Genomic DNA, 27,457 nt, shown 5'->3' on the forward strand with positions numbered 1-27,457 from the left:
CATACAACGGTAGAAATATTAGATTGGCAGCAAACCTATCCACAGAGACCTGGCAGGCCAGAAAAGACTGGCATGATATATTCAGAGCACTGAATGAGAAAAATATGCATGCAAGAATACTATATCCTGGTAGTCTGTCACTGAAAATAGGAGAGATTAAAAAAAACCTTCCAGGGCAAAAAAAAATCTAAAAGAATTTGCAAACACCAAACCAGCCCTCCAGGAAATATTGAAAGGGGTCTTCTAAGCAAAGAGAGAGCCTAAAAGTAACAGACCAGAAAGGAACAGAGACAATATACAGTAGCAGTCACCTTGCAGGCAATCCAATGGCTCTTAATTCATATCCTTCAATCCAGCAGAGGCTTATCTTTGCTAGCAAGCAGCTAGAAGATGGCCGCACTCTTTCTGATTACAACATCCATAAAGATTCCACTCTGCACCTGGTCCTGAGCCTGAGAGGTGGCATGCAGATCTTCGTGAAGACCCTGACTGGCAAGACCATCACCCTGGAGGTGGAACCCAGTGACACCATCGAAAATGTGAAGACCAAGATCCAAGACAAAGAAGGCATCCCCCCTGACCAGCAGAGGCTTATCTTTGCTGGCAAGCAGCTGGAAGATGGCCGCACTCTTTCTGATTATAACATCCATAAAGAGTCCACTCTGCACCTGGTCCTGCACCTGAGAGGTGGCATGCAGATCTTCGTGAAGACCCTGACCGGCAAGACCGTCACCCTGGAGTTGGAGCCTAGTGACACCATCGAAAATGTAAAGGCCAAGATCCAAGATAAAGAGGGCATCCCTTCTGACCAGCAGAGGGATGCCCTCTTTATCTTGGATCTTATCGTTGCCGGCAAGCAGCTAGAAGATGGCCGCACTCTTTTTGATTACAACATCCAGAAAGAGTCAACTCTCCACCTGGTTCTCCATCTGAGGGGTAGATGTTAATTCTTCAGTTTTGAATTCATAGTGCCCAATGATGGCATTGCTCTGCACTATAGCCATTTTGCCCCAATTTAAGTTTAGAAATTACCAGTTTCAGTAATAACTAAGTCACTGGTTTTCTCAATAGCTGTTCAAAATGTTAATAAAAGTTTTGTTGCATGGTAGCATAAAAAAAAAAAATTACATTACCCTGAATGTAAATGGGCTAAATGCCCCAATCAAAAGACACAGGGAATCAGAATGGATAAAAAAAATAAGAACCATCAATATGTTGTCTACAAGAAACTCATTTTAGACCCAAATACACCTCCAGATTTAAAGTGAGGGGGTAGAACACAATTACCATGCTATTGGACGTCAAAAGAAAGCTGGGGTGGCAATCCTTATATCAGAAAAATTAGATTTTAAGCCAAAGACTATAATAAGAGATGAGGAAGGACACTATATCATATGTAAGGGGTCTGTCCAACAAGAAAATCTAACAATTTTAAATATCTAACATGGGAGAAGCCAACTATATAAACCAATTAATAAAATCAAAGAAACACATCAACAATAATACAATAATAGTAGGGGACTTTAACACCCCACTCACTGAAATGGACAGATCATCTGAACAAAAGATCAACAAGGAAATAAAGACTTTAAATGACACACTGGACCATCACAGATATATTCAGAACATTCCATCCCAAAGCAACAGAATACACATTCTTCTTGAGGGCACATAGAACATTCTCCAGAATAGGTCACATCCTGGGTCTCAAATCAGGTCTCAACTGGTACCAAAAGACAGGATCATTTCCTGCATATTTTCAGACCACAATGCTCTGAAATGAAAACTCAATCACAAGAGAAAAGTTGGAAAGGACTCAAATACATGGAGGCTAAAGAGCATCCTACTAAAGAATGAATGGGTCAACCAGGAAATTAAAGAATTTTAAAAATTCATGGAAATAAATGAAAATGAAAATACAACTGTTCAAAATCCTTGGGACACAGCAAAGGCTGTCCTGAGAGGAAAGTATATAGCAATACAAGCCTTTCTCAAGAAACAAGAAAGTCTCAAGTACACACCTAATCCTACACCTAAAGGAGCTGGAGAAAGAACAGGAAAGAAAGCCTAAACCCAGCAGGAGAAGAGAAATAATAAAGATCAGAGCAGAGGGTGCCTGGGTGGCTCAGTGGGTTAAGCCCCTGCTTTCAGCTCAGGTCATGATCTCAGGGTCCTGGGATAGAGCCCTGCATTGGGCTCTCTGCTCAGCTGGGAGCCTGGTTCCCCCCTCTCTCTGCATGCCTCTCTGCCTACTTGTGATCTCTGTCTGTCAAATAAATAAAATCTTTAAAAGAAAAAAATAAAGATCAGAGCAGAAATCAATGAAATAGAAACCAAAAGAACAGTAGAACAGATCAACAAAACTAGGAGCTTGTTCTTTGAAAGAATTAATAAAATTGATAAACCCCTGGCCAGACTTATCAAAAAGAAAAGAGAAAGGACCCAAATTAATAAAATCATGAATTAAAAAGAAGAGATCACAACCAACACCAAATACAAACGATTATAAGAACACATTATGAGCAACTACACACCAGCAAATTTGGCAATCTGGAAGAAATGGATCCATTCCTAGAGGCATATAAACTACCACAACTGAACCAGGAAGAAATAGAAAACCTGAACAGCCCCAACCAGTAAGGAGATTGAAGCAGTCATCAAAAATCTCCCAAGAAACAAGAGCCCAGGGCCAGACAGCTTCCCAGGAGAATTCTACCAGACATTAAAAGAAGAATTAATACCTATTCTCTTGAAACTGTTCCAAAAAACAGAAATGGAAGGAAAAGTTCCAAATTCATTTTATGAGGTCTTAATGGATCAAGGACATTATTTTGATTCCAAAACAAAACAAAGACCCCATCAAAAAGAAGAATTACATACCAATATCCTTGATGAAAACCAATATCCACAGATGCAAAAATTCTCACCTAAATACTAGCCAATAGGATCCAATGGTACATGCACTGAAAATCATAAGATACCTAGGAATAATCCGAACCAAAGAGACAAAGAATCCATACTCAGAAAACTATAAGGTACTCATGAAAGAAATTGAGGAAGACACAAAGAAACAGAAAAACGTTCCATGATCATGGATTGGAAGAACATATATTGTGAAAATGTCTATGCTACCTAAAGCAAGCCATACATTTAATACAATCCCTATCAAAATACCGTCGATTTTTTTCAAAGAAATGGAACAAATAATCCTAAAATTTATATGGAACAAGAATAGGCCCTGGATAGCCAGAGGAACGTTGAAAAAGAAAGCCAAAGTTGGTGGCATCACAATTTCAGACTTCAAGCTCTATTACAAAGCTCTTATCATCAAGACAGTATGATACTGGCACACAAACAGACACATAGATCAATGGAAGAGAAAAGAGAGCCCAGAAATGGACCCTCAACTTTATGGTCAACTAATCTTCAACAAAGCAGGAAAGAACGTCCAATGGAAAAAAGACAGTCTCTTCAACAAATTGTGTTGGGAAAATTGGACAGCCACCTGCAGAAGAATGAAACTGGATCATTTCCTTATACCACGCAGAAAAACAGACTCAAAGTGGATGAAAGACCTCAATGTGAGACAGGAATCCATCAAAATCCTTGAGGAGAACACAAGCAGCAACCTCTTCAGCCTCACCCGCAGCAGCTTCTTCCTAGAAACATCATCAAATGCAGGGGAAGCAAGGGCAAAAATGAACTATTGGAACTTCATCAAGATCAAAAGCTTTTGCACAGCAAAGGAAGCAGTCAACAAAACCAAAAGACAAATGACAGGATGGGAGAAGATATTTGCAAATGACATATCAGATAAAAAAACCAGTATCCAAAATCTATAATGAAATTCTCAAACTCAGGGCGCCTGGGTGGCTCAGTGGGTTAAAGCCTCTGCCTTCAGGTCAGGTCATGATCCCGGGGTCCTGGGATTGAGCCCTGCATCAGGCTCTCTGCTCAGCGGGGAGCCTCCTTCCTCCTCTCTCTCTGCCTGCCTCTCTGTCTGCTTGTGATCTCTGTCTGTCAAATAAATAAATAAAATACTAAAAAAAAAAGAAAAAAAGAAATTCTCAAACTCAACCGCCCAAGAACAAAGAATCCAATCAAGAAACGGGCAGAAGACATGAACAGACATTTCTGCAAAGAAGACATCCAAATGGGCAACAGACACATGAAAAAGTGCTCCACATCGCTGGGCATCAGGGAAATACAAATCAAAACCACAGTGAGATACCACCTCATGCCAGTCAGAATGGCTAAAATTAACAAGTCAGGAAACAACAGATGTTGGCAAGGATGCAGGGAAAGGGGAACCCTCCTACAGTGTTGGTGGGAATGCAAGCTGGTGTAGCCACTCTGGAAAACAGTATAGAGGTTCTTCAAAAAAGGTTGAAAATAGAGCTACCCTACAACCAGCAATCACACTACTGGATATTTACCCTAAAGTTACAAATGTAATGATCCGAAGGGGCATGCACACCCAAGTGTTTATAGCAGCATGTCCACAATATCCAAACTGTGGAAAGAACCTAGATGTCCATCAACAGATGAATGGATAAAGAAGATGTGGTACATATATATACAAGGAATACTATGCAGCCATCAAAAAAACTGAGCTCTTGCCATTTGCAATGATGTGGATGGAACAAGAGGGTATTATGCTGAGCAAAATAAGTCAATCAGAGAAAGACAATTTATCATATGATCTCTCTGATACGAAGAATTTGAGAGGCAGGGCGGGGGCTCATGGTGGGTAGGGATGGAAATGGGATTGGGAGGGTCACAAACCATAAGAGACTCTTAATCTCATGAAACAAACTGAGGGCTACTGAGGGGTGTGGGGGAAGGGATAGGACGACTGCGTGATGGATATTGGGGAGGGTATGTGCTATGGTGAGTGCTGTGAATTGTGTAAGACTGATGATTCACAGACCTGTACCCCTGAAGCAAATACTACATTATGTGTTAATGAAAAAATTAAACAAAAACAGGAAGTCATCAGACAGACTTCCCAGCTGGGGCTTGTTGCCCCCAACAGACTTCCAGGGTATCAAGGGCTCAACCGGGGCTTGTTACCCCCAACAGACTTCCAGGGTATCAAGGCCTCAAGGGCCTTTGGATTTATTGGTGGCCTTTCCCAGGGCTCCATTTTATCATTCCCAAATCTAGAATTCCAGTTCCTCAGCTCAGAGCCCAGGGCACCAGATGGGAGAGACTCCATGTTACAGCCTCATGGACACAAATGCCCATGCTCTACCCCATTTCTAGGGAACTACTCCTCCCCATCTGTGGGAAGGAAGAAGTTTGAAAAGACTGGAAGACAGAGCCCCAGAGCAGCATCTTCAGCATCATGCCTCCACACCTGCTCCCTTGGTCACGGTCAGCCTCCGTGCTCAGGTCTATAGAAGAGAAGACCCCTTTATCACTGTGGGAGTGGCATAGCTGCCACCTCGTGGCCACAGGTCCCCAAGGCCTTCACGTTCATATATCCACCCATCCCAGATTCAGGAGAACAGGCACTAACCCCCAGTGGGAGAGAAATCCAGCAGAACCCCCTCACCAGCAGGCTACTCTGACACAACTGCTGACAATGGGAAGTATTAACTCAGCACTAAGTTCAAGTCCCCCTAGGCCTGTGGAAGCCCAAAGACAGAATGAAGGGCACTGTGCTAGGAATCATGGTCCCAAGCCCGGGGGCCAGGCCCCAAGACCAGGAAAGCACATAAAGGACTAAGTTGAGATACTGAAGCATTTAATTGAGGAATGTAGTTTTCCTTCTGCAGAGCTGGGCCCTACACTCAAGGCCAGTAGCAAAGGTCCTGGAAGGGATCCACTTCAGGGAAAAGGGCACAGTTAGCCCTGCTCATCTTCTTCCCTTTTCCCCTTGTGCTTCTGTTGCCACAGCTCTGGAGGGGAAAGACAGGACAACCACAGGATGTTGCAGTTGCTGAGTCTCTTCCCTTATTCCAGCCCAGGGCAAGGATAAGGAGAGGGCAGTTGCTACCAGAGAAACATGGACCTTGTACCTATGCACACTTCTGTATTGGCAGTAGGGTATGAGGAACATTGCGACCTACTTTTGGTAGAGCCTCACTTCCTGGGAAAAACAGATCAGGGGAGGGTGAAGTGTGCTGGGAGGGTGGGGTGTCAGTGCTACCCAGGTGTCAGGGCTTGTCTTTCCTCACCTTGATGCCCCCGAGACCATAGATTTGCCACTGCCAGCAGTTGTATTCTCTGAGAACTGGTAATAAGCTAGGCCAGCAGATAAGAGTGGGTACAGGTGTAGGGGCCACTGCCAGCTTGGCCTGAAAGCAGATCCTCAGGCTGATCCAAGAACTTGGCTCAGTGCATCTCACTGCTTTCTCTGGAAGGAGCTGATTCATATGCCTAGAGCGCAATTCCCCTCTTTGGATCCCTAGAACTTGACACAAACTAGGCACTTGATAGAAGTTGGTAGGTTTTATCCTAAAGCTTAGCTATTGATATGGTAAGAAATATTTATTATTTCATATAGCTTCTGCAATTCAGGAGCAGCTTAGCTGAGTGTTTCTGGATTGGATTCTGTCCTAAGAACTGCAGGTTTCAGTCAAGATATTGGCTGGAACAGTCATTGAAAGCTTGACTGAGTCCAGAGGATCCATTTTGAAGATGGTTCACTGACATGGCTGGCAAGCTGGTGCTGGCTGTTGGTAGGAGGTCTCAGTACCTCTCTGTGGACCTCTTGTTAGGGCTCCGAGAGTGGCAGCTATTTCTCTCAGAGTAAGTGATCCAAGGAAGAGCATGATGGAAGTCCCACTCCAGCATATCCACAACATACTAGTAGTTACAAAGGCCAGTCTTACTCAGTTGTGGGAGGGAACCGGCAGACAAGAATCATTCATTCTCCTTTGATAGGTAAAGAGATGCACTGGCGTACAAAAGTGCAGATAGCCCAGCCCAAGATCTTTCCAGGAAATTAAGAAAGTCCTACCAACTCTACAAAAATTAATCCTCAGGATTCCCGTAAATTCTCATACCTTACAATTTGTCTAACATCTAAGACATGTTTTATTACCTTGAGAGAAAACCTTTTTTTTTTTTTTTCCATTTTAGAGTATCCTGAAAATTGGCCCAGAAATCTTTCTGATCCCCTAGGGGAGAAACATCAGCTTACCATCCACTTCCTACTTCCATCACTGCCTGAAGACCCCCCCATGTACAGGCACTGAATCATGAACACCCACTGACATATGGGAAAAGGAAAAATAGTGCATCATTTAAGGGAAACCATTAGCTTGAAGGAAAAGAAGTATATTCCAATAAATACAAAAGTATTTCTGAACTTCCTATTATTTTCCACTAATATGAAAATCCTTTATATAACATTTTTGATATCTCATGCAATGTGCCTTCATTACTTTTCCTTTCTTAAGAAATATTTTCTTGATCACTTTCACTGATATATTTTTCTTAATGGAACTTATAATCAATTTATCAAATAAACACACATATGCTCTTTGGGATTTTAAAACATTTAGAGACTGATATATGAAAATTGACAACATTATAATATTGAGTTTTCCCATCTAGGGACATGATTTATTTCTAAGGGATTATGAGAGCCACAAAGAAGAAATTTATATATTTTATTTCCTCTGATCATCAGGGCCCAGCAGATTGCCTGGGATGTAATAGATAGTAAATATTTGATGATTCTTTATCGGATTTGAGTGAAATGTGAATGAATTGCTTTTCCTATGCTTTAAAATTATTTAATTGTTTCTTAAATGTTGGTGGGTGTCTGGCTTTGGTGGTTTTTGACAAAATCTTTTTTTGTTGTTGTTACGCTCAATTAGCCATCATATATTACATCATTAGTTTTTGATGTAGTGTTCAGTGATTCATTAGTTGTGTATAACACCCTGTGCTCATCACCACATGTGCCCTCCTTAATACCCATCACCTGGTCACTCCATCCCCCCACCCTCCCTTCTGTAACCCTCAGTTTGTTTCATAGAGTCCAGAGTCTGTCATGGTTTGTCTCCCTCTCTGATTTCTTCCCATCCAGTTTTTCTTCCCTTCCCCTACAGTCGTCTGCGCTATTGCTTATGTTCCACATATGAGTGAAACCATATGTTAATTGTCTTTCTCTGCTTGACTTTACTTTTTAAAGATTTTATTTATTTATATGACAGACAGAGATCACAAGTAGGCAGAAAAGCAGGCAGAGAGAGAGGAGGAAGCAGGCTCCCTGCTGAGCAGAGAGCCCGATGCAGGGCTCGATCCCAGGACTCTGGGATCTTGACCTGAGCGGAAGGCAGAGGCTTTAACCCACTGAGCCACCCAGGTGCCCCAACTCTCTACTTGACTTATTTCACGTGTCATAATCCCCTCCAGTTTCATCCATGTTGATGCAAATGGCAGGTATTCATCCTTTCTGATGGCTGAGTAGTATTCCATTGTATATATGGACCACATTGTAGAATTTCAACAGTTATTGATTCCTTTATCTTCTTCTTCCCTTTTCTTTAAACATGGAAGTCGGTCAAGGGTGGAAAAACCCCAGAGGTCCTGGGCTATATAAATGCACTTACAGATCTTTGCCTTGATGAGGATGGTAAAGCATTGCTAGTCCTCAGGTGGAGTGCCCAGGACTATGGGTACCCAAAGTCAAGGACAATGCCATCAAACTCATATAGCTGGAGATACCAGATCACTGTGTCAATGAGAATCTCATGGTTGTCCATTCCTGGTGACCCTGGAGAAAGGCATAGTCCTTGCTAACACTCAAATGCCATCACCTTTCCCCTTCCTTCTTTCTCCAAGCCCAAGAAATATCAGAGGAACCATCAGCAGTCCATAAATCCCTGCCCTTAAAACTACCTTCATCTCTAGCATCTATTCTCTGTAGTCTAATACCATAAAAATCCTCTTGTAGAGCCCAGAGAACAACAAAACTGGACTGGTGTTTAGTGCTTGCAGATGAACCATCCTTTAGTTATTTTAGGGTTTTCTTGCAATCACTCATCAGTCACATTCCATGCCCTCTCCTCAACTTCCAAATCCCTTCAAGAATGACATGACAATTCATCGACAAGAAAAGAAATATGGTATCTCCTCCACTCCCAAAATGTTCATTAATTCTTCTCTCCCTCTTTCTCTTTTCCTATTTTTAGAATCTGGTTTTCCTGCTATTTGATTGTTCAGAGTTCCACCAAACACTCCACAGTCTCACACTTCTATGCCTTTGTTCATACAGGTCCCTTCTCTTACAATGTCCCTCCAGAAAATGGCAGAATTTACCATTACTTTCTCACCATTGTGCATGCTCTATCATCGCACTTACCCATTGTAGTATTCAGTTGGGTGTGTAAATGTTTGTCTCTCCACTAGACAGGAAGCTTCCTGGGACTCTTGTTTATCTTTTTTTTTCTTACAGTGTCTTGAAAGGTATTTTATGCTACTTAATAAATATTTAATATCCTTGAAGTATCTCAATGATATCTAATATCCTTCACAAATATCCCCCATCCTTCTTCTTTGCTTTAGTTAAAATAGGAGGAGACATGATATTGTTAAGAGCTCCACTTCTATAGTTCCTTCATCCTTGTACATCTCAGATCCATATCTTCAGTGTCTGCCATTGTACTTAGCACATAATGCATTTACTGAAATAAACTGAAGCATTGCAAATAGACACTGAGCATATACTATGTGTAGGTCACAGATTCCTTCCATAGAGCAACCCTTCATCTTGGTACTCTACCTCTAGCTCTCTGCCTTTCTTCAACCTATGATCCAAGGGATAAAAAATATAATAAAAATAATAAAAAATAAAAAGTTACTCCATTCAGCCCCTATTTTAAGATAAATGAATTTCTCATTTCCCAATTCTAGCTCTTTCCCTGTCTTGGAAAATCTCCTGCCATACACCTCTGGGATCTTTCATGCCACCTTCAATCACCTTTTTCTTCACCTTCAAACTGGCTTCAGCCTTATCTTCCCAAGATCAGTCCCTATGCAAATTCCCCATAGAAAGAAGAGGTTTTTATTTCTGGGTGGGGAAGTTCCACATGTTAATCACCAGAAGCATAATCTGGTTTTCATTCCTAATGAGGAAGCATGAGAACTGACAGAGTGAAGTCCATTTTAGCCAGGCATGAGGAAACTGCCACCAGAGCCAGGTACTCATCTCTTGGGATCCTTTTCTTGCCTCTCCAAGGATCAACTTTATGCCAATCATTCAGGTTAGAGAACCTGGTTAACAAGCCACCCCTCATCCTTTCTGGAGCAGAGGGACAGAGGCCAGACTGAATGGAAGAGAGCCTTCCTCTTGTAAAACAACATGTGTATGGGATCTTGTAAAGAACTTTGCTCTCTGACTGGAGACCCTCTCATGGAGGGAATAGTGAACATTTACCCAAAGACACCCATGAGACTCTGGATGCTATCTCCTCCCCCTTCAGCCCCCCAAATTGTCAATTGCACCACCTATTTGAAAACAGAAAATGGTATCTTCCAAATATGGTTGACTTCTCCCATTCTGATCTCAGGAGAAAGGTAATTCTTCTAGAAAGTTCCCTAACTGAGGTGAATTTCAGTCTGTTTCCAAACTACTTTCCTATTAGGTCCCTCTGGTAATTATGGACTTTCTCTTGCTCACTGACCTTGGCTAAGGAGCTTCAGAGGGACACAGACCAGAGCATGACAGGGGCTTCCAGTTTAAAAGTAAGAGCAGAGAAAGAGAAATAGAGGATTAGAACAAAAAAAAAAACCACAATTTTTTTCTAGTAGATAAATTTACTGCAGAAGAGAAGGAACTCATTTTTTAATTTTATTTTATTTTACTTTATTTCATTTCATTTTATTTATTTTATTTTATTTCCTCTCCTCCAAGAGTCACCCTTTCCATACTGTGTACTTTAGCCCTGAGCAGGGAGATGGTCCCCAATACTACCTTTGGATTTCAAGTTCACCCAGAGTGTCTGTCCTGTGACTCTCCCAGATACTCCAGAACAAAGTACTGACTACTGTTTGAGGTCCTGGAACCAGGGTACAAGAATCACCACTCCACTACAGGGCATGATCTTTGGTTGACTAAGCAGTTAGGGCATAGATAAGGTCTGTACACAAGCACAGTTTCATGTTCTCCAGCATGTATTTGGCAGCATCTGGGTGGACCTGGGTCCAACTGATAAAGTAATACACAAGCTTTGTGGCTACACCTGGATGTGAAGACCAGGGCTAGAAGTTGAAAGTCTTGAAACCTGGTATCTCTATGCCCTGGTCTCTTCCATGGGCTCCCAGAGGAGGAGCCCCAGAAACACTGTGAAGATGCTATTTCTCCCTCTGGATTTAGGGCTGGGGATGTGAGGAAGGCATAAGGTGAGCCAGCTTGGTGAAGCCAGGCCGCAAGCCAAGTCCCCTTCGCAAGGACCTGGAATGGAATGAGAACAAATAGAGGATAAATATGGCCACAAGAGTCCCTGAAGATTTTTAATTTCTCAGAAGTAATGATGGATCCTCTCTAAACTAGCCCATTCTACTGCTACCTTAATCCTACAGCCTGACAAGGGTCGTCCTGATCCTCAGTAGCCCTCATTCCCATCTCCTATTCAAAGGAATGAGGATGTGGGGACTGGGAAGAGTGAGACAGAAGAAGCTCTCCCTTTCTCTCTCTCTCTCTCTCTCTCTCTCTCTCTCTCATTTTCTTTCTTTCTTCTTTAATTTTTAGTAATAACTTTGAATGTCTTATAGGATAGGGGAAGTCCAAGTGCTCAGATTTTCAAATATCAAAGTCAGCTGATGGTGGAAACACCTTTATCAGAAAGACACTTATGGCGCATTTCAGCTGCAGCTGCATAAACAGATCTGTAAAAACACTAGCAATGACCCCCATGACCTAGCTGGGGACTTCCCAGGGAAGCTACAGGCCAGTGGCTCTACTGGGTAACTATCAAGAGCCATCAGCACACAGTGATCCCTGCAAAAAATTTTCCTCTCCACAGGTTGCACCTAAACCACACCTGGTGAGGAGGAGATCCTGGTCTGTGTTCTCCTCCACTGAGTAAGTGGTGAACTGGAAAGAGCATGGGCTTCAAGCAGATACTGTTACACCTGAAGCCTGGCTCTTCCACTTCTAGCTGCAGGGTGCTGGATACCTTATCACACGTCTTCTACCTCTGTTCACTTCCTGACAAAAATGGAGGGAGTAAAACCTATTTCAAAATTGTGTTGCAAGGATGGGGTGAGGTAACAGAAGGGACATGCACTCAGAACTGAATAAATATCTCTTCATTAAACCATTGGACCATCCACCTGGACTAGGGAGCAAGGCTCCAAATGAATGCATGCTTACCTCTTGTCAGTTACCTTGAGCTGAGCTCCAGCTCATCTACTCTTGTCTTAATTCCACTGCACGTTCAGTGAGGGCAACAGCCATCACTCGCTGAGGCCCAGAATGCTTCAGAGCCTGTAGGCCAGCCGCTCATACCTGGGGTTCAGCATCCTCAGCCCACTTGGGAACCACAGCCTTCCAAGCCTATTCCAGATGGTATGGTGGCAGGGGGTGGATCTGAGCACAGAGAGCAACATCTGTTCTCCCTCTAGAGCAGCTGGCACTCAGAAAGACATGGGTGATGAGAAAGAGGAGAGAAAAGGAAAGAAGGAGTTGTGGAAATGTTACTATTAGTTAAAATATGGCGGACAGAAGCAGTGGGACTCAGAGTGGAAACTACAGAAGCAATGTCCTGTTGTAGACATATTCCAGAAATGCCTGACTTGCTGGAACACACCCTCTAGGCCCTGGAAATGCTCTATGTGGTTCCTTTAGCACTTTCCAGCAATCCTCAGGGAGCCTCACTTTTATATTCTGGACCTTGAGCACATGGAAATGGGAGAGAAAGCAACAGTGTGAAAAACCAGAGGTCTAAAGGCCTGTGGTGGGGGTGGGGGTGGGGGGACAAGCGAGGACAAGAGAGAAATGGCATGGAAAAATCCAAACTGAGCCTTGGCCCATTGAAGCTGGGGGCTGGATCTCTGCTCCCTGCTCCTTGCTGGAGAGACAAAACAGCTAGGGTCTGTGTGACTTAGCAGCTCAAAGCAGCACCATCCCATCTCGGCTGCCGTCCAGCACAAAGACTGGGGCTCCAGGCCCTCTACATAAGGTCTGAGCCTAGAGGGGCCTCAGTGTCTCTGTGAAAGGGGAATAGCTGCAGAAGGCAGAGTACCAGAAATCCAGCCTAAAGCCTGCTTCTGGGTCTACATTTGTCCATTCCTGAGCCCCACCTCCCCACCAACCGCCCAGCCTATTTTCTTGGCAGAGCCCCCACTTGCTGTGACCAAGTTCAGAGAACTCATGACACATCAAATCTTCTCAACAAGATAGTATTCTTCTGCACATGGCTTTGATGGCGAATGACACACGGAAGCAGGCCTCAATCAAAACTCCTACCATCATGGCCAAAAAGCAGATTTTGAGATTTCTGGTGACGTTTGCATAGTAAGAGCTGGGTCAAAGTGGAACTAAGAAAGGGGGAAGCCAAGACCTCACCACTACTGGTTGGCTCTAAATTCTGGATTTAGGGGTGAGATACAAAGGGGTCTTTCATTCTGTTTAGGTCTTTCAGCCATGACTATAAGCCCAGGAAAATGGACAGAGTTCTAGAGCAGAAGCTCTACCAGGAACAAAGGATATGCCTCTATCTGAAGTTGAGTCTCCACGGAAGCTACCCCAGCTGAAGGCTAGGGAACAGCAGAGGAGCCCTGCCAGCAGAGCCCTCTTCCTCAAATATCTAATCATTGGTCTCTCCTCCACAAAAACCCATATGGGTCCCCTTGACAGAAGAATCAAATCTGGACATTTCGCAAGGTCCTGCCCATCTGACCGCAGCCCACCTTGGCTGCTTCCTCTCCTGCTATCCCCTCCAGGTACCTTGTGTCCACCTGCTGGCATTTCCTGCTGCTCTACAATTGCACAAACTCTCTCCAGCCTCTGTGCTTGACCTTAGGCCAGTTTCTGCATGAGATCCCTTTTCTAACTTTCTCTACCCAGTGAGTTCCTATACATGCTTCAGGGTGAAATCTAACAGGGTTTCCTTTGTGATACCTTCCTCTCGCCTGCTGCTCTCAGGCACCTTTCCCTGTAACAGTCTCTATGTCACTTGTATTACCATGAATTTGGTTGTATAGCAGGCATTGCTGAGGACTTGTTATCACAAGACATGTCAGATCTGGGGACTTAAAGAGAAAAATGAACAACCTCTTTTTTTTTTTTTAATTTAAACTTTATTTTATTTTTTTCAGTGTTCCAAGATTCATATTTTATGCATCACATCTAGTGCTCCTTGCAATACGTGCCCTCCTTAATACCCACTACCAGCTTCACCCCACCCGCCACCCCTCTCCCCTCCAAAACCTTCAGTTTGTTTCTCAGAGTCCACAGTCTCTCATGGTTCATCTCTCCCTCCAATTTCCCCCAACTCCTTTCTCCTCTCCTTCTCCCAATGTCCTCCATGTTATTTCTTATGCTCCTCAAGTAAGAGACCATATGAGACCATATGATAATTGACTCTCTCTGCTTATTTCACTCAGCATAATCTCCTCCAGTCCCATCCATTTTGATACAAAAATTGGGTATTCATCCTGTCTGATGGAGGCATAATATTCCATTGTATATATGGACCATATCTTATTTATCCATTCTTCTGTTGAAGGGCATCTTGGCTTTTTCCACAGTTTGGTGACCGGGGCCATTGCTGCTATGAACATTGGGGTACAGATGGCCCTTCTTTTCACTACATCTGTATCTTTGGGGTAAATAACCAGTAGTGCAATTGCAGGGTCATAGGGTAGCTCTTTTAACAATCTCTTTTCTCTTGATCATAACTGAGTTGTGGAGACAGACGTGCCATGGATACAATACTGTACTATGTGTAGTGAACTGTCAGAGGTACAGAATGCTGTGGGGGGAGGGAAGGAGGAGTAATGACTTCTCATATGGGGTGGGAGGGTAGGCAGAGGACACGCAGAAAGATTCAGGGATCAGGGAAGATTTTACTAACTAACGATATTTCATTAGTGATGATGGCACAAGTAGTAAATGGAAAGAAAACTCAAAACATGTTTTACAAGTAGAACCCAAATACAGACTGGGTTCAATGTGGCCACTTTCTGCATGAATTCATGTTTAAAAACCATGTTACAGCTGCCCAAAACAAAGAGAAATTCCAATGTTTATATCTCTTACAGAACATTAAAAAGTCTCTGATTTGTAAACATAGGGAACATTTCTCAAAATCTTTATCCTACGTTCCCCTCCAAGATGTTGCTGTGGAACATTTCTGCCAAGAAACTCCAAATTCCAAATCTCTATTTTCCCCTCTCCCGTCCATAGTTTCTTCCCCTTCTCTCTTCCCTGTTACCTTCCAGCTTTTTAAAATTGCGTTTGCTCCTCGTTCCTTTTACATTTTTTGACCCACTAGCATCTTCTTCATTTCTCTCTCTGTCTGTCTGTTTTTCTGTCCACAGACCTTCAGTTTCTACCACATAAGATACAAGAATCAGACAGGCAAGATCTTTATTAGTGGGGTGGGTACAGAGTACAATATTGCAAGGTGAGGAACACTCCCATATTAATAAATCTTGTCCCCATCCTACAATGATAGACAAGGCAGAACAGACCATAAGCTGTGGACAGCTTCTGTTGGGTGTTATTTTCTAGAATCCAGGAGCAGACAGAATTGCTAGTTCTGGCTTTATCAATACCATATGTTGTTCCCATGGCTGCGTTTAGTCCCCGCTGATGAATTTTAGGTTACTCATGATAACCTGAATTTGGTGTATCTTGGTGCTGAGAACTTTCTAGCAATTATATCTCTATCTCAAGATCTTTGCCCTGTATAGTTGAGGCCAACCAACAAAGTGTGAATAGAGGTGATACCGAGGCAGGAACCGTGGCTGAAGGGGTAGGAATGAGGATGCAGGTGAATTGGGGCTGAGCTGAGTTCCCTTCCCTTTGACAGAAAAGGCTATGTTTCCCATGAGAGAAACACAACAGAAAGAGAAAGGAATGGCCAGAGTTCAGACATTACCCAACTCCATAAGATCAATTCCATTGTGTGTTGGTGGAGGGGAATGATGCAATGATGAAGGAAAATGTACTCCTCCATTCACCACTATCACTCCCACACATCTAGATGGTGAATTCTTTGCATCTTTCTTCCCAGGTACATCCTTCTAGTTACATTTCTTGCAAGAATTTTGGGTCCCAGAGCAGTACCAGTTTTTACCTCCCTAAAGGTGGCATTACTGCATTAGAAGAACCCACTGCGGATGATTGTTCATAACCTACTGTGGATTGCAAATTCAGGCACTGGGCTTGCTTCAGACAGGAAACATGCTCAAGAGCAATAGGCTGATAGAAAATTCCTAGTGAGCCAACGTCACGTCTCATTTGTAATCACATACCTCCGTGGCTTACACAGAGCAGACTATCATATAGCAACACGATAAAAATACGTAATACATCGATCTGGATCTGATTTTAACACTAACTGTATGATTACCCATCCACACCTCACTTTCTTCCACTATAAAATGAGATTGGGTTTCAAAACTCAAAAGCTTTCAGGCCCAGGCAGATAAACTGCATATGTGAGCAGCCTGAGAGCACCTGTAGTGAGTAGGGAGGAATGTGAAAACATAAGATAATGTCAACATGCATTAAAATTGTTTTGCTAACCTACAAAACTAGAAACAAAACAACGTCCCAAAAACCCACTGTGTTGTTTGATCAGATCTGGCCTCTGAGCACCAGTTTGGAATATTCTCTAAGGTTTCTTTTTCTTCTCTAACTTTTAAGAATGCTGAGAAGAATGTGTTAGAAGAGAGCATGCTGGGAGAACTGGTCACCTCCACCAGAATACCTCATGTAGGTGCTACTGTGTCCTTAAAGTCTGTGCTGTGGGTCTTCACTCAGAGACCTCAGCTCTGTGTTTTCGCCCATTGGTCAATTCATAGATCCCCCAAAGAATTGTTGCTAATGAACTTAGAATAAACTACTCAAGCAGAACACAAGGAAGACATTTAGAAGGAACAGCAAAGACGTTTGGAGATTCTTGATTTATTAGTCTCAGAAAGTAAGATTCTAGTACACAGAGGGATCAGACTAGTCTAAAATGCTGGGGTCAGCCCAGAGAACCAACAGGGCAATCCCAGAGTCCTGCTGGGAAGGAGGAGACAGCTGCCTCTTGCTGTTCTACTTAGAAAGGGCAAAACCCATCCTGTTGTTCCCCATGTCGTAGATAGTGTAATATTCCTTGAGGAAGACATCTCCCAGAGTCCACAGGGGCTGCCCAGTGGGGGAGGGCAGATAAGTGGCCTCAATCCCAAGGGTGCAGTAGCCATTGTTCTGCAGAGACAAAGGACATGAGGATATAATCAGGTGCATGAGGGGCCTTTCCCCACAGGTACGTCCCACCCTATATTCCATGACACCTGTGGGGTCTCTGGCTTCTTGTTCACCCTCAGCCCTGCCACTGGTGACTCCCCATAGGTGCTCACCTATGGAGCAGCTGTTTGGACCCATCCAATCCCATTTCCCTGGAGCCTGGGGTGCATACGTACGTTGAGGACATAGGCAGAGGGAGGCAGAGGTAATGGGGTCCCGCTGATGACGAAGGTGATGGTGGGCAAGCTCTGTATGGAGTTGCAGTTGACCACAAACTGAGAGAGAGGAGAAGCAGAGCTGTAGAGTGCCAGGGGGCTGGGGGCCCAGACAAAGGGCCCAAGTCTCCCATTCCCTGTGAGACTCTCTTCCTGACCTTCCAGCGAGATTGGTTGAGAGTGTGGAAGGCAAAGCCTGATTCCCAGGCACAACACTGACCAGAAGCTTTTGCTTTCCTGGGCCTCCTTGGACACATCTCAGCTCTGAGATTTTGGTTGTACTGATATGGCCATAAGGAGTCAGGCTCATTCCAGAACACAGATTTCTATTGCCAGAAAGTCCCACTTACAGAGAAGAAGCCTGGGCACATTCAGTGTGAAACACGCTCTCACACAATTCATATCCACAGTAGTGTGCACCTATCCATGTGCTCAAATCACACACACACACACACACACACACACACACACACACACACACACACATACACCCTGAAGACCAAGATTTCGTCCGACTAAACTAGACTCTTGCATGCAGGAGGAGCAAACTACAGAAGCACATTTAAGGGAACAGGTTTGGGCACAGGAGGCTGCTCAGAGTAAAAGCCAAAAGAGTATTCCTAGAGAAGAAGGAAACCCAAGTGGACTGGAGAAGTACAATATGCCTGACTCTGTTGTGTACAGTCAAATGACAGTGGCCACGCCAAGGTGAGAGGTGTTCCTAGGGCCTGCAATGGAACAGCCACCCCTCCTGACAACCATTCGGGCCATACTCAGAGTTGGGGTTGGTATTTCCCCCCTCCCTTACCCCTCCTTGACTGAAAGGTCATGCTGTGTACCCACCTGATCTGACCCACCAGGGCTCAGTTCCCCCCACAAAACACCTCCTCTTGTGCTGAGGCTGTGTGGATGTACAGAGAAACCCTTGGCTTCTGGTTACTCACATCACCATTCTGAGCCTCCTGAGCTCCAGTTTCCTTCAGGAAGGAGCCTATGAACTGCTGGGGAACAGCTAGCACATAGGTCCCTGTGTCCACAATGGCCTGGCAGCCCTGGGAGCACAAGCCAGTGGCTTGGTTACCGACGAGAAACCTGAGGAAAACACCAGTAGAAGAGAATCAAGTTCCTCTGCCACAATCATGTGCGATGTCAACTGATAAGTGGTCATATGGTCTTGAATAAAGGCCAAAGAAGTGTATCTTTAATTGGTGGTGATGGAGATTTCCTGAAGGCTTGGAGTGTAAAAGTAACTGATTCATGGTCCTGAGCTCTGGGAGAAGATATGCTTGGACTAGAATTTTGAAATTTGTGAAATGTGTGACTTTGGAATAGTTACTGAATCTCTGAGCCTTGATTTCTTTATCTGCACAATGAAATACACTACTGAGCACTTTACAGTGTTTAGTGGAATATACATACAATAATACATATAAAATATTTAGCACAGTATCAGGCACATAGAAAACATCAGTGATAGCTGTTACTTTTACTGATGAAGGATTTGTTAAAGATTGAGCTACTTGGGACAATGAAGCTTCCAGGAACAAAGACATGGATTCACAGAAGCCAACGAATAACCAACCTGCTGACATGATAAGGCTCAGTGATAAGTCAGAAAGTTCCTTCAAGAGCTAGATGCCAGAGTCTACTGAGCTCCAGGAACAATCAGCCTGAGGGTTTGCTGATTCTTTCAGAAGTGTGTACCAATGCAAGAACAGGAAATATTGCCACACTGGAGGAACATCCTAGAGGTGTCCATAATCCATAGGAATTTTCCCCTGTACTTACTCATCAATGGCAACCTGCCAGTACAATTTCCGAGTGACTGGAGCCCAGACGATCTCACCAGAATAAAATTGGGAGTTTGAACCTCCCAGGATGAGCTCCCCACCATACTCATAGGTTGGTTGGCTGTGGAGAAAGGGAGAGAAGCATGAATTCCCACAATACACATGATCAGGCATCTCCTTCCTCCCCTCTCAACATCCCTCTCTTCAGACACACAGGAACCACAGGACGAGGGGTCTTGTCTTCTGGTCTGCTCTTTAGACTCCACCAGGTTCAAGGCACAAGGGAGAGGAGACTACTCAGAGGAACACTCAAGAGCAGAGAATTGGAAACACAGACCATGTCCATAAAAGTGGAGACAGAATTGAAACCGTGCCTCTGAAAAGAGACTACAAAGGCATCCCAGGGAAACCCTCCTAGAGACAAAGTCAGAAAAAGAAGAAACACCTCAGGGGTACCTAGAATGGGGTCTGACAGAGTGAGATCTCCTGTGTTCAGGGAAGGGGATGCTTTTGTTATGCTCAAGTTGGTAACTAGACAGTGTTAGGGGATTCGGGCCTCTTCTGTTCCCTACCCTGGCCCAGTAAGTAAACTTTTCCATGAAAGTTCAAAGCCAGTAGAGTAGGAAAGGTACTGGATCTGTGACCAAGATACTTGTGTTTGAGTCATGGCTTCATGCCTATCAGACTCTGCTCAGTATTGACCACCTGTTTAAGCCTGCATTTCCTCAGTGGAAAAATTGGGCTAATGAAAAGATTTTTGAGATGTCATGTGAAGTAATAACTACAAGTACTCTTTGTAGAGCCAAAGATGTTATTACAAATATCATTTATTGTAATTATCTTTATTATAAATTTGATTTGACTGTATTAGTAAGTAATCATGTGGCTTGTTCTAAAGCTCTACAGCTATGCAAATCTAATGCAACAATGTCCACATTTACTAATTATATCTTAGGGGACTGTAGTTCATTTAAGGAAAGGGTCATCCTATAGCTGTGACCTAAATTAATATTCTTTTAGTGCAGGGGCACCTGGGTGGCTCAGTGGGTTAGGTGTGTATCTTTGGCTCAGGTCATGATCTCAGGTCATGAGGTCCAGCCCTGCGTCGGGCTTCCCTGCTCAGAGGGATCTGCTTCTCCCTCTCCCTCTGATCCTCCTCCCTGCTCATACCCTCTCTCTGTCTCTCTATCTCTCTCTCAAATAAATAAATTCTTTTTTTTTTGAAAAGTACATTTTTTTTTTAGATTTTATTTATTTATTTGTCAGAGAGAGAGAGAGGGAGAGAGAGCAAGCACAGGCAGACAGAATGGCAGGCAGAGGCAGAGGGAGAAGCAGGCTCCCTGATGAGCAAGAGCCCGATGTGGGAGTCGATCCCAGGACGCTGGGATCATTACCTGAGCCGAAGGCAGCTGCTTAACCAACTGAGCCACCCAGGCGTCCCTAAATAAACAAATTCTTAAGGAAAAAACTCCTGTAGTGCATTAAAATAAAATTCCCACAAAAATGTAATTATGAATTTTCAGAAATGCATGAACATCTTGTGTCAAGATATGTTAAAATCTTGGCCTTGTCTGATATTAACTTGCTGAAAGCTCCTACATTGCCTCATTTGCTGAGACCTACCCAGGGCAAGGGTGCTCACCGAGAGAAGTAGAAGCTGAAGATGGGCTGGGTGAGTTGGCCTTGCTGAAGCATGCTCTCCATGACTGTTGGGCTATTCCCCACTGCCAGGTCGGGGTAGGCCATTCCGAGAATACCATCAAAGTTTGCATAATAGAAGGGGTTGCTGGGTTCAATCTCACTCAGACCAAATAGCTGGTTCTTGATGACGATGTTCTGAACCTGGGACAAGCAGAAAGAAAAGATTAACAACTCAGGTGGACAAAGTCTTCCCAGACTTGGGTGCCCAGGGAATAGAATGTACACTTTTCTAGCGGAGTTGGCTTCTTTCATGCTTAGTTCAACCATGGGTGGGGTCTGGAAGATGAAGGGATTCAACATCACCCAACCATGTATGGCTTGGAAAGAAGAGTGTGGGTGTTGGGGAAGCAGAGGCCATTGTGTTCGGGAGTTAGAGTGTCCACTTCCATGGACAGTGAAAGGACAGTGGCTGATTTTATTTTGAACAATCCATGTGCACAAATGACATAGGAAATGTGGGTACTTGATGTAAAGAAAAGAAAATAGTGAAAGGAAGGTCTTCAAATACCTACAGTAAAATCATGTGGAGAAGGAAGCAGATGTGCTCCATGTGGTTGCAGAGGGCAGCTTAAGACCAGGGAGCAAAGTCAGGGGAGGCACAATGTAAAGAACTCCCTGTAGTCAGGACTGCTGAGGAAGCAATTCCTGTCTTGGGAGAAAGATTTTGATTTTGATTTTGGTTTTGATTAAATGGCCTTTAGCATCCTTTCCAAACATGAGTTTCCAGGAATTTGTACCTATTTAGTAATCATGGGTCTCTCTGAGAGCTTTATGCTCTGAAAAGGGGGCGCCAAAGAGCAGACCCACAGAAGAATTGAGAACAGCACTTACATTCACAGTGTCATATCCCAGGAGCACAGTCAGGCTGCCACTTCCATAACACAGTGTATAAGTTTGCCCATTGTTTCTGTAGGTAGAGGAACTGCTAGGATTGAACGTGTTGTGATTGGCTATGCAAGGATAGAATGGAATGTTAAAGTCAATACATTTTCCAAAATACTTGGAGGACACTTATCCTTGATGGTCTGAGACCATCAGACCAAGCCTGGGATTGGGCTTCAGTCTCATATCCTTTTGCTAAAGATAATCTGTAGCCACAGAAAAGTCTGACCCCTTAGGAAAAAGATGTCATCCCTTCCTTCCTTTTCCTGAGGGATGGCTCAATCCCCTCCAGGAATTGGGGCCTACAGAAGAGAGCTGAGGAAAGGGAACAATGTAGAAAAGAATGGAAGCCTTGGTCTATTTCTGCTATCTCTCTCCAGAACTGTAGCACCAGTGAAATGTAGACCAGGGTAAAGATTTCCAGATGGTCTGAATTTAAGGAGGATGAGATCATGGGTATGCACCAAGAACTCTGGAATTGGATGCTGAGATTGTGCTCAGTCCTGACTCTGCCCTGCCCTCTGCTCCTCTCCATGGGTGGGTGGTAATGGTGGTATACTCACAGCAGGCCTGGCTCTGGCAGTAGGTAGAGGGCACCCACAGGTTGGAGGAGCCTGTGTCAAAGAGGACCAGGAAATTTTGTGGTGGTGTCCCAATGCTGATCTCTCCAAAGTAATAAGACTGCAAAGAAAAGTTTTTCATTCTCATTAAGCAGACAAATTTTGTCCTAAGGATGGGGAAGAAGCTGACTCACTAGAAACCACATTTTGGCAAAATCATTTTCTTGGGGTATAAGTAGCTTCTCCTCCAATGGGCTCTTTTTCCCATCTGGAGCCATATTTCTCTCAATATTCCCCATTTTCATCCCCAACTGCAAGACTTTGACTGGGTGAGAATTAATCTGGCAAGCCAATCTCTTCTTCCAAAATCATTTTCTACTTTGTATCAGGTGATAACTCCATGGATTTACCATTCTATGCCAGAACATGCAAAGTTGAAGAACTAATCACTTTTTCTCCATTTCCAGTGACCATCCTCCCTCCCCACATCTCTCTCTCTCTCTCTCTCTCTCTCACTCTCTCTCTCTCTCTCTCTCTCTCTCACACACACACACACACACACACACACACACACACACACACACACACGCTTCTTTCTTGTCCAGTGTTATATATTTCTCCACCATTCTCCTCACTCTGGTCACACAGGAGCTAAGACACCAGGAAGTTTAGAATGAGAGGTAGCATGGAAAGCAAGAGAACTTCACTGAGACAGTTTAAGTTTTAAGTGAATTAGTTTTAAGTTTAAGTTCTAAGTGAATTCAGGCCAGTTATGTCACTTACCTGCCTCTTCTTCCACCAGCTACAGAAAGTGAAAGTCGAAATAGGAGATATGTAGGGTGGCTTCTAGATCTGACACTCATGTAACATCTCACTAAGCACAGGCCATAGGACACCAGTGTGTTGAGATGCCCTGAGCAGATGCTGCAGCCTCGAGAACACTCAAACACTTGCTCTGAGTACTACCAGTGTATGTTTCCAAATGGGGAGATATATGGCATCTGGAGCCACTGGAGATTTGCCTGGCAGCTTTGCATGTGCTTTCCTTCTTTCCCCTGCAGCCCATCACTGGGACTTCCTTTGGCTCTCTCAATTGACTTCAGTATGGTCACTATGAATCTCATAACCATATAAATGGAGCTTTAGAGAGTGAGCCAGGAATGGGAAGAAAGAAGGAAGGAAAGGGAATACTGCAGTGTTAAGGGGTACCAACTCATAACTTACCCAGATACTTTCCATAGAAGGTGAGACTTAGGTTTAGTAAAAAGTCCAAAATCAGGGCAGATGAGAGGTCTAAATAAGTATCCAAGAATGGTTCTTAGCCAAGGGTTATGGATACCACCTCCCCCTTCACTTACATTCAGGTAATTGGTGAAGGGCTCATAAGCAACAGCATCATTATTGTAAAGATACTTGGCACCTGGGTCGACCTTTGGGTGGTTCTTCAGGAATGTGTCTAGTACACCCCGCTCTTTCATCACCTGGCGGATGGACTTGCCTTTCTTCAGAATGATTCTGCAGAGATTAGGGCAAACAAAAGGAGTGAGCTTCACATTCTCCATTGAAGCAATTCCTTCAATGATCTGATCTGGAGTTTTCAAATCTCCTTAGTACTCTGAAAATCCACTGCAACATATATTCGGGTTTTTCTACTTACATATTGTTTCCACAGAATAAATTTTTGTTTATCTGAAGTCCCTCCTATAAACTTGGGACACGAATCCTGTTTCCCTCTTTCTTAGCCAACACAAAACCAATCCACCCTTACACATGCACACACACTTCCCATTCATCCATCCATCCATCCATCCATCCATCCATCCATCTATCCATCCATACATCCATTTTAAGTCATGGTTCTCTGGGTTTTCAGTTAATGGTACCAAGACACAATATGATTGCCTTTCCAAAAGATCTGCAGCTGAATCCTCATACATACCTTTCCACACCCTCTGAGAGGTGTAGACAAATCAAGACCAAGACCAGGATCTTCATGGTGCTGATTTTGGTGGCCCACACACACAACAAGACACAGTGGTGCACTCAAGGGTTGGGACACACAGAGTGAGATTGGGTCTCTCTTTTATACTCTGATATCTGTGCACTTTTCACCTGTAGGCACATGGTCTTCTTAGCCTTGTACCAACCTGTGCCCCTACACATCTATGGATTCTGTTTGTTTTTCCTCCTGGCAAGAATTATGGCCTTTAATATACACTCTGTAGTCAACTTAAGAAGTGATTAGTGACTTTGCTGATGGAATCCAAAGATTAGGATGTGATAGCAAATGGGAAATGCACTGGAGACAAAGGATCCTGGCGCCCACATCTACTGGAAAATGGGTGCTGGCAACTTCTGCCAGAACAATGGAACAATTTGTTCTTTGGCTCCAAAGTCCATGTGCTTTTGGAGATTTGCAGTAGACTCTCCAGTTCTTCTTCTCCTTTTCCTTCCTGTTCCTCTCATCAGACTCCGCTGTAGTCTTCTGGTGTGATTCTCATGGTCCATGACACTCTGATCTTTATTTTCAATTTCTAGTTCACAATTAGCCAACGTATATGGATTGTCTACTCTGCGCTTACCTCTGTACTAAGCTCTGGGAGTACAAAGAAAATTCAGAAATGTTCCTCCTATGAAAAGTCAGCATCCTGCCTAATGACTGACACAGAATCTGATTATGAGATGATGTGATCACTCCAGCATCCAGATGTGTGTTGAATGAATGAGAATGATAAGAACAGTATTCATAAAGCAAACGGAGACAGGAAGTGACAGCTCCTGTGGAGGCATGGAAAAGCCTTCAGAGAAGAGGTAACTTGAGTTAGGATCTTCCTGGTTGGTAGATGAGAAAGTAAGGAAAGTGGAAAAGCCACTGGAGGCAGAAGCAAAGCCTGAGCAATGGCACCCAGAAGTGCAGTTGGTGTCATGGAACACTGTGACCAGTGTGGCCACAAGAGCACTTCTCAGCATGGCTCTTCACAAGCTAAGACCCACCCAAAGGACCTGCACTGGGTCTGCACAGTCCTCATCATGCCACTTAGCTCTGGAAATTATTTTCTACTCAGGTTTCCGTTGCAAATGAAAGGACTATAATGCTAAAATAAGAATACTCTTGATTCTACAAAACTACATTAAAGTAGCATGTGTTTAGTATCCACAATATTTTAACTTCTTATTTTTATTATTTTTTTATTACGTTATGTTAGTCACGTGTTCCAAGTTTCATTGTTTGCACATAACACCCAGTGCTCCATGCAATACGTGCCCTCCTTAATACCTGTCACAGGGCCAACCCATCCCTCCCCCCCGCCTTAAAACCAAGTTTGTTTCTCGGAGTCCAGTCTCTCATGGATTATCTCCACCTCTGATTTCCCCCCCTTCATTTTTACCTTCCTTCTTCTATTCTTATTTTTACCTTCCTTCCACACTATTCCTTATGTTCCACAAGTAAGTGAAACCATATGGTAATTGGCTTTCTCTGCTTGACTTACTTCACTCAGCGTAATCTCCTCCAGTCCCATCCATGTTAATGCAAAAATTGGTTATTCATACTTTCTGATGGCTGAGTAGTATTCCATTGTGTATATGGACCACATCTTCCTTATCCATTTGTCTATTGAAGGACATCTCTGCTCTTTCCACAGTTTAGCTATTGTGGACATTGCTGCTTTGAATATTGGGGTGTTTATGGCCCTTCTTTTCACAACATCTGTATCTTTGGGGTAAATACCCAGTAGTGCAATTGCTGGGTCATAGAGTTGCTCTATTTTTAATTTTTTGAGGAACCTCCACACTTTTTTCCAAAGTGGCTGCATCAACTTACATTCCCACCAACACTGCACGAGGGTTGCTGTTTCTCCACATCCTCTCCAACATTTGTTGTTTCTTGCCTTGTCAATTTTTGCCATTCTAACTGGTGTAAGGTGGTATCTCAATGTGGTTTTGATCTGACCTCTTTGGTTAGGTTTATTCTAAGGTATCTTGTGGTTTTTTGGTGCTATCGTAAATGGAATCAATTCTCTAATTTATCTTTCTACAATTTCATTGTTAGTGTATAAGAAAGCAACTGATTTCTGTGCATTAATTTTGTATCCTGCCACATTACTGAATTGCTGTATGAGGTCCAATAATTTGGGGGTGGAGTCTTTTGGGTTCTCCACATAAAATATCATGTTGTCTGCAAAGAGAGAGTGTTTGACTTCTTTTCCAATTTGAATACATTTTATATCTTTTTGTTGTCTGATTACTGTTGTTAGGACTTCTAGGACTATGTTGAACAATAGTACCAAGAGTGAGCATCCTTGTCATGTTCCTGATCTTAAGGGAAAGGCTCTCAGCTTTTCCCCATTGAGAATGATATTCACTGTGGGTTTTTCATAGATGGATTTTATGAACAGAGATAGAGGAATGTTCCCTCTACCCACATACTCTGAAGAGTTTTAATCAGGAAAGGATGCTGTATGTTGTCAAATGTTTTTCCTGCATCAATTGAGAGGATCATGTGGTTCTTCTCTCCTCTCTTATTAATTTGTTTTATCAGATTGATTGATTTGCAAATGTTGAACCACCCTCGCATTCCAGGGATAAATTCTACCTAGTTGTGTTGGATAATCATTTTAATGTACTGTTGGATTCTATTAGCTAGTATCTTATTGAGAATCTTGGCATCCATATTCATCAGGGATATTGATCTGAAGTTCTCCTCTTTGATGGGGTCTTTGCCCAGTTTTGGGATCAAGGTAATGCTGGCCTCATAGAGTCTGGAAGTTTTCCTTCTCCTTCTATTTTTTTTAATTTAATTTAATTTATTTATTTGACAGATAGAGATCACAAGTATGCAGAGAGACAGACAGAGACAGAGAGGAGGAAGCAGGCTCCCTGCTG

The 27,457-nt window shown here is 43.4% G+C and overlaps 2 protein-coding genes across 2 annotated transcripts; one reads left to right on the top strand and one right to left on the bottom strand.

Annotated features, from left to right (window-relative positions):
- Nucleotides 1-326: 326 nt before the first annotated feature.
- On the top strand, nt 327-1,112 carry LOC111142949 (polyubiquitin-like). Its single transcript, XM_022496305.1, has one exon. It carries the CDS (start codon nt 327-329, stop codon nt 945-947), a length of 621 nt encoding a protein of 206 aa, XP_022352013.1. The 3' UTR covers nt 948-1,112.
- Nucleotides 1,113-17,233: 16,121 nt separating this feature from the next.
- On the bottom strand, nt 17,234-24,606 carry LOC111142951 (pepsin B-like). Its single transcript, XM_022496308.1, has 9 exons — nt 24,513-24,606; nt 23,932-24,088; nt 22,577-22,694; nt 21,963-22,081; nt 21,073-21,272; nt 19,429-19,551; nt 18,585-18,732; nt 17,602-17,700; nt 17,234-17,386 (listed from the first exon to the last, which is right to left on the bottom strand). Exons 1-9 carry the CDS (start codon nt 24,566-24,568, stop codon nt 17,234-17,236), a joined length of 1,173 nt encoding a protein of 390 aa, XP_022352016.1. The 5' UTR covers nt 24,569-24,606.
- Between the last annotated feature and the right edge of the window lie 2,851 nt (nt 24,607-27,457).

The sequence above is a fragment of the Enhydra lutris genome, unplaced genomic scaffold (genome assembly GCF_002288905.1).
Source record: "Enhydra lutris kenyoni isolate GAN:26980312 unplaced genomic scaffold, ASM228890v2 scaffoldscaffold9, whole genome shotgun sequence".
NCBI lineage: Eukaryota > Metazoa > Chordata > Mammalia > Carnivora > Mustelidae > Enhydra > Enhydra lutris.